This window comes from Alligator sinensis, unplaced genomic scaffold (genome assembly GCF_000455745.1).
Source record: "Alligator sinensis unplaced genomic scaffold, ASM45574v1 scaffold301_1, whole genome shotgun sequence".
Classification (NCBI taxonomy): Eukaryota; Metazoa; Chordata; order Crocodylia; family Alligatoridae; genus Alligator; species Alligator sinensis.
This window is the reverse complement of record NW_005842035.1, coordinates 2,407,723-2,414,787: the sequence shown is the minus strand read 5'-3', so window position 1 is coordinate 2,414,787 and position 7,065 is coordinate 2,407,723. Positions and strand designations below refer to the sequence as shown.

The following is a 7,065-nucleotide window of genomic DNA, read 5'->3' as shown; positions in this document are numbered from 1 at the left end:
CTGCGGGCTGTGAGGCGCCGCGGTCCGCGCCCGAGCCCGCTCGACCCGACCCGACCCGACCCGACCCGTCCTGCGACCGGGGCGGCGCTAGCGCCGCGGGACCATGTCGGCCAAGGACGAGCGGGCCCAGGAGATCCTGAGGGGCTTCAAGCTGTATCCGCCGGGCAGGCTGGGGGCTCCGCGTTGCCATGGGGACCGCGCGGGGGGGCGGAGCTCACTTCGTGGGGGGAGGGGCTGCTCGGGCCCGTCCAGGGGGTGCTGAGTCTCTAATGGGGGTCTGCTTGTGTCCACCCAGGGGGCGGAGGGCCTGTTCTGGGGGACCCGGGTCCATCCAGGGGGGTCCTGAGCCCATCCAGGGAGGCCATGAGCACATCCAGAGGGCGGAGGGCCTGTTCTGGGGGTCCTGGGTCCATCCAGGGGGGTCCTGAGCCCATCCAGGGGGCAGAGGGCCAGTTTTGGGGGGTCCCAGGTCCATCCAGCGTGGTCTTGAGTTGATCCTGTGAGTCCAGCTGGAGGGTGCTGAGTCTGGCGTGGGGGGAGGGGAGGTCCTGAGTCTGTTCAAGGGGTCTTATACTTACCCCCCCCATAGACTCATGGCCCCCCTGGATGGACTCGTGGTGGGGGCATGAGTCCATTTGGGAGGCTACGAGTGTTTTTTTTTTTGGGGGGGGGGGGAGGGGCGGTCTCAGGTCCATCCAGGTCTGGAGTCAATGCAGGGGCTGGCGAGTCCAATGCGGGGGGGTGAGTCTGATGTGGGGGTCTTGAGTCCATCCAAGGGGGGGCATGAGTCTTTCTCTGGGTGTCTCGAGTCTATCCAGAGGCTGCGAGTCCATCTGTGGGGCTGTGAGTCTGTTCTGGGTGCCTCAGACTTGTGGCCCCCGCTGTAGCCTCATGGCCCACCCTGGGTGGAGGCATCTGGGGTGGGGGCATGAGTCCATCTGGGAGGCCACGAGTCTGTCCAGGGACTGCAGGTGGGGGGGGAGGTTCGAGTCCAGGCAAGGGACCACTGCTCTGTGGCAGGTTGAGAGCTGGTGGCCAAGGGCCTCGCCCCCTCCCCGAGGTTGCAGCAAAGGTTGAGCCCGAGAGCAGGAGGAGGAGCACAGGCATGATGGGCTCCGGGGAAGGAGGTCTGCATGCCGGTTTTGTGGCCATGCTTGGCGCAGGGGCAGGAGGCAGAGCTGGGTGCTGGCTGCACCGCTCCTTGCTGACAGCGCGGGGGAAGGGGCCAGACACAGGCGATGTAATTCTGTGGTATTTTTGGATGCTGTTTTTACCTAATGGGACTTCCCCTGCAGTGAGATGCATATAATCTCTTTACCAGAGATGCATATAATCTCTTTACCAGCTGCATCAGGATCCGAGCTGCTAGATGTTGGATTTAGCCAAATGGCTACCATCAAATGGCGAGCAGATGCTTCTCTCTGTAAGATCATGAAGTCCTTTCTCTCTCTTCTCACCCCCCAAACCATCTGGTTTTGGGATGGTTTCCTTTTTTGTTTCCAAAGTAGCAGCAGCAAATCTTCCTGAAGCATGCAGTATGATATTTCAGTTGTCAGAAAGATGCTTAGACCAAAGGCCATTAGAGGCTAGTCAGAAGTTCAAGCTAACTTGCCAGCAGCAGCAAAGAAAAAACAAAAAGTAGCTTTATGCTGGATTTCAGGAAAGACTTCTTGACTGTCAGAGCAGGGAGGCAGAGGAATAGACGCCAGGGAAGGTGCAGACTCCCTTGCTGGAGGGGTTCAAGGAGAGGTTGGACAGCCACTGGCTGGGGATGATCTGGTGTAGTGATGCCTATGCTGTACTGTGGGGATTTCTTTGCTTTTGGGCTTTTCTGGCTGACCCATGGGTTGGAAAGGAATCTTTTCCCCTCCTGCTGGGGGAGGGTCTGATGGATCACTATATTTGGTGTCAGGAAGCAATTTTACTCCCTGGTCAGGTTGGTCCAGACAGTTGGAGTTTTGCCTTCTTCTATAGTAGGAGGTGTGTCCTCTACCTGGGATCTCTTGAGCAATTAATGATCTTTGCTGCAGCAGGATGTTGGCTTTACTTGTGGCAGGTTAGGGCATTACATCTTGTGTTGCATCAGGATTGACTGTGGATTTACATGGGATGGCTTGAACAGGGCTGATCTTGCCTCAGGCAGGGGTTGGACTAGATGTGACCTCTGGAGCGGTCTTCCAGCCCCAGGGCTCTAGGAATCTGTTAAGTAATCTCCAAGGACTCTAAGAAATGAACAAGCACAAAATAAAATTGATATTCTTGTTGGGGCAGTATGTATAGGGACTGCATGTAGCTTCTGCTTGCTAGGGAACTTGGCCACAGCTATATTTAAGTGTTGCATGAATTAAGCCCTGTGTATAGTTAAGATTACTCAAAGTAAAGTGTTTTGTCACCTTTCAAGGCTGGGGGGAGGAGGAGGTCGTGCAGATGTAACTTTCCACTATTTTCAGCAGACATAGTTAGTATTTGTCCTACCTGAACCTACCTAAGTGGGCCAGCTTAATAACCTAAATGTTACTGCTTAGTACAGCCATGTGGGAGCAGTCCAAGTTCAGTCTTTGTTCACTTCCTGGAATGTCTCGGCCCTGACCCACTCTGAAACAATACATTCAACCCCCACGGGAGGAGTCAAAGGCAAGTATTAGACTGGCTGATCCAAAAAAGTCAGTACTGAAGTACTTAGTAGAGTATTATTTTTAATTTTATTAAATTCTTGAGGTAGCAGGGATTTCATGCAAAGATATTGCAAGTCATTTTGTCAAATAGAAGTTTAGTTAAGAACTGCTTTAACTGAGGAAGGGTCCTGATGAGCTGCCCATAAATCCAAAGTCTGCATGAAGGAATTCGCCTACAAAGGAAACCATTGCAGCATCGCCCTTTGCATAGGTGTGAAACATTATGTTTGAAGAAACACTTTAACTTTCTACTCATTCTGGTATTTGTGCTAATTTGCCCTCTTTAATAGGAGGGAAAAGGGGAGCAAGTCCCTAAAAGATGGGAGTGTCTTTGTTCAGGATACATCTCTTAGAGATGCTTTCATGTAGGGGGCAGGGTTGTTCAATCAACTTAATAGACCTAAATAATTTGGTAACTTCAAGGTACAGCATATGTGTTTTTGGCATATGAGTCTAATGGTGGTGTTTAAGCTACAGCTGGACTGGCTTCCTCATCATGAGATTTGTTTATATGACAGAAGTTGCTTGGTGAAGGGTCTCTTAAATTCTTACTTACAGTAACATCGAACAGATGCGCTGACTGAAAATCTGGTTCAACCTAGATAGTTCCAGTTTCCTTAAACAAGTTGTGCTTACTTGTGATTGCGAAGAAGGCAGTAAGCTTTCCAACTGACTAGGATATGCCTCTGTGGAAGTTTGATTGGTGTAAGAATCAACCCTCTGCCTTCCTTCCTTTTTCGTGGCCTCGTGTTACATAGTATTTAGCAGAATCTGCTGATTTGTTAGAATCTGGCAGGGCCATGCCATGAACATTTCTGCTATGGCCTTAAACTTGTGACTTCTGGGCTGTCAACTTGGCACCCGCGCCACCCCAGCCCCAAGCACCCTCTGGCTTGGATGGCAGAGGTATGTGGTCTCCTTTCTGTATGACACTAGTGTAAAAGCATGCTGTGGCTGGAGTTCTTGACTTCAAACCAGGAGGTTTTATTCCAGTTACTTGCAGATCTAAAGTGCATCACTCCTAGTTTCCAAGTTTAACCCCCCCCCCCAACTTCAGGCACTTGAAGCTTTCAGTTTTACTGGAGATAGATACAGCCAGTAGTTATTCATGTGTCTTACTACTTTTGTCTTAGATATTTGCGTGGCACCAATTTCCATATTATCCGAGTGTGCTTTGTATTGCTTGTAGGTTTTCCATCTGCTACTGTGTACAAAACCCACAGCCATCAAGCAATTTACTAGCACATCTAGTTTCTCTCACAACAGATGACAAGCTATCAGCTCAGGCTTCCCATAAAAAAGTTACTCCTTTAATGGTACTTTGGTCCAAGCAGCAATCCTTGTATACATTAGTGTGTTCACCAACGGTTCCTAAACTGCTTTTCCTGCAGCAAGCTGACCAACAGAAACAAAGTCAGAAAATAGGGAGCCAAATATTGAATATTACCTAGGATTTCAGTTTACAAATATTTATGTAAAAGTAGTCTGGTTGACTCTCATTCTGAAATGTTAAGCCTATACTTAAATTATTTCTACTGTCCAACACCCTATAAAGCTACAGAACAGATTCTGAAAGCACTGGGGTATCTGGATAGGAAGAGTGTCTCTTGATAGACTTGGATGCCCTTTCCATACTTATCTCAGTATGGAAGCTCAGTTAAATGCATCTTTCAGCATTTGCTCTGTCCCATCAGTGGTACAGATTAGTCCCATGAAGTGTGTGTGTTTAACAGCCCTTCCCATCCAAGGGCAAAGAACTCCAGAATGTTTTCTACAACTATTTCTTAAAAGCCAGCTTGCATCATAGTTTATCAGACCCCCCAGGTAATGATGCCATTGATTTGCCTCTCTCTCCAGCATAGAGTATAGCCCAGCACCAAACTGCTTGTGCTGTGCATCAAGAACAGGTCAATTCTAGACAGAAAAAACCACCACCGCTCTTTAAATCCAGCTGGCCAGGATTTAGCTAGTAGCATGCTCTGCCTTGGTTTGCTGACCCTCTGTACTCTTAACCAGAAATAGGTTATGGCAGCAATTTATCAGACTCTTAAGGGGACCACAGTCACAGCATCCTTGGGTGTTGGTTTTTCAGGGTCTTACTCTAAAACAGCAAAAATCCATTGTTTTCATAGCCTACTGCAGCTATCCCAGTGAGTAGCAAGCAACCTTAGGTAAAGATCCTCCATCTTAGGCATGGCCTTGCCTGAACAACTTTTTTACTTCTAAATAGAAAAAGACTGCAGTCCAGACTTAGACTCTTGTCTGTAGAGTATAACACCTATCACAAGCGATCAATGTAGAGTCACACGTTGGCTTGCATTTGAGGCTGTTCAGTGCATTAGTGTTGAGAGAGTTCAGAAGTCTTACAGAAGAAGTGAACATGTGAAGGACAGCATTCATTTGGAGTCGGAGTTAAGATAGTACATATTACAAAAGCCAGTCCCTCTATGCGGGCAGTATAAAGGCATAACTGCAGGGGGGGTGGTCTTCAGAGCTTCTGTAGGCCAGGTACATTGAGCATACCAGGGGCTTTTTGCATCCTTTCACTCCCACCCCTCCTCCCTCCAGGGACTTCCTGCAACTTATGTTCTCCCTGTCCCTAACTATATTTTTGCTCCGGGATACAAGTAATTAGGGAGACCAACATGTTTAGCTCTTGGATGGTTCAAAGCTGATGCATGGTTATAGGTATGTTGGAAGGCAGTGATGCTTATCAACAGGTAGGGACTTTCCTTTTGCCAGTTTTAACCCATGACTAATGCATTTCTGCTCAATCAGTTTAAGAACTTTGAGGAGCAGCCTTCTTTTCCCTTCTCCTGTCTGTGTGACAAGGTATTTAGCAGAATTCATGAATTCCCTGGAATTCTGCAGGGCTGTACTGTGAGCATGTCTGCTGCAGCCTTGAACATGCAGCCTCTGGACTGTCAACAGTGCATTGTAGTGCTGTGCCACACCAGCCCCTGGGGAACAGCTTAAGAATTGATGGATGCAACATTACTGTGGTTACTACATCCAACCACATACATCATGCATTTAGTCCAGGCCCTTGATTTCCTCAGCCAGCAGATCTTAAGGGCTTGGGTTTAATCACTTGTCACCCAGGTACAACATAGGCACTTTAATGGGCTTTCAGATTTAGGTTCTGAAATCCCAGTGGTGTGGTGTAGTGTTTTAGACATCTTGGTTTAGTAGTACAAGACTTTCTAGAAGTTTAGGAGAGAGAAAGGGTCTTGACTGAAGTAAATGGGACAGGCTCTAAGGAGCTATTCCATAGGCACCCAAATTAGTACTGCGCACACAGGCAGCTTTCCTACACCTTGGATTAAGAAAGATGCTAGAAATCATAACAAATTAGTCTGTGCTTCTCAAACTGCTTTTGCCTTATTTACCTTTTCTGCAAGTCTCAAAAGTACTTTATAAATGGGAGCAAGCACCATCCCAACTAGATACAAAGGGTAAAAACTCTACCCTGCTGAAATAAGTGGCAAAATCCCCACGCATTTCATAGGTCAGGATTTCACTTAGACACTTCACCCAATCTGTACAGTATGTTGGTGGTGCCATTTGCACAAGTGCCATGGTGGCCAAGATGCTGATCAGCCAGCTAGTATCAGACTTTGGTTTCCAGTGCTGATTAGTTCCTTGGGCAATGCTTGGCAGTGATCTTGTTACTCAGTCTCTGTGGGGAACAGCAGCGTTCCTGTTTCCCACTTGAGTCAAAGACCATATTTGTGAAGGAGGCAAGAGCAGCAATTTTAAGAAGAAACCAGCTTTTGGGTTTCTTTTCCCCTCTTGAAAACTTAATCCTCACTAGTCCGCAGGTAAATACCGTAAACTCTGTCCTCATCAATCTCACTGGAAAATAACGTAGTTGCTACTTGTAAAAAGCCTAATTAATAATTTATTGTTCTTCCCCCTGAAGACTGCCTTTTGCATGGGCCAACATCTGTTTTTCCACATTTCATGATTTGATACTGTAGTTTCATTTGACAGGAGGATGGACATAAAGCAACATTAGTTTAAGTTCAAAGCTTTATAAACAGGTTCAGGTTTTGAAGCATGCTACTTCATCAAGGCTTTCAGGAAGATCATCATGATGCTAACCCAGAATATTGGAAACTTGAGGGATTTTTTACTTTCTCCAGGGGACTGATTTGCAAAGCAGCGATTGCAACTGTAACTACGCAAGACATCCATGGAGCCAGGACAGGAAGCCTCTGTTCTTCATCTGCAAGAGATGCAGATCTTTTAGCTATCATTCCTATAAATACTTGTGTGAAATGTACCCAAGTAACAGGAAGCAGCAAGCTCATAGATATAGAAGTGTTGAAGGCAGTGGCTTAAAACTCTAGCGATAACAGGTTTCCGTGCCCTCCTTTTGTTCATACAT

General features: G+C 47.3%; 1 protein-coding gene across 1 annotated transcript in view; it reads left to right on the top strand.

Moving 5' to 3' along the window:
* The first annotated feature begins 6 nt into the window (after positions 1-6).
* The window catches only part of PDE6D (phosphodiesterase 6D), a 43,757-nt gene continuing 36,698 nt past the window's right edge, over positions 7-7,065 (top strand). The window contains exon 1 of the mRNA XM_006022434.3: positions 7-153. Within this exon, the coding sequence (XP_006022496.1) occupies positions 104-153 (50 nt within the window). The 5' untranslated portion in view covers positions 7-103. The remainder of the gene's footprint in view (positions 154-7,065) is intronic.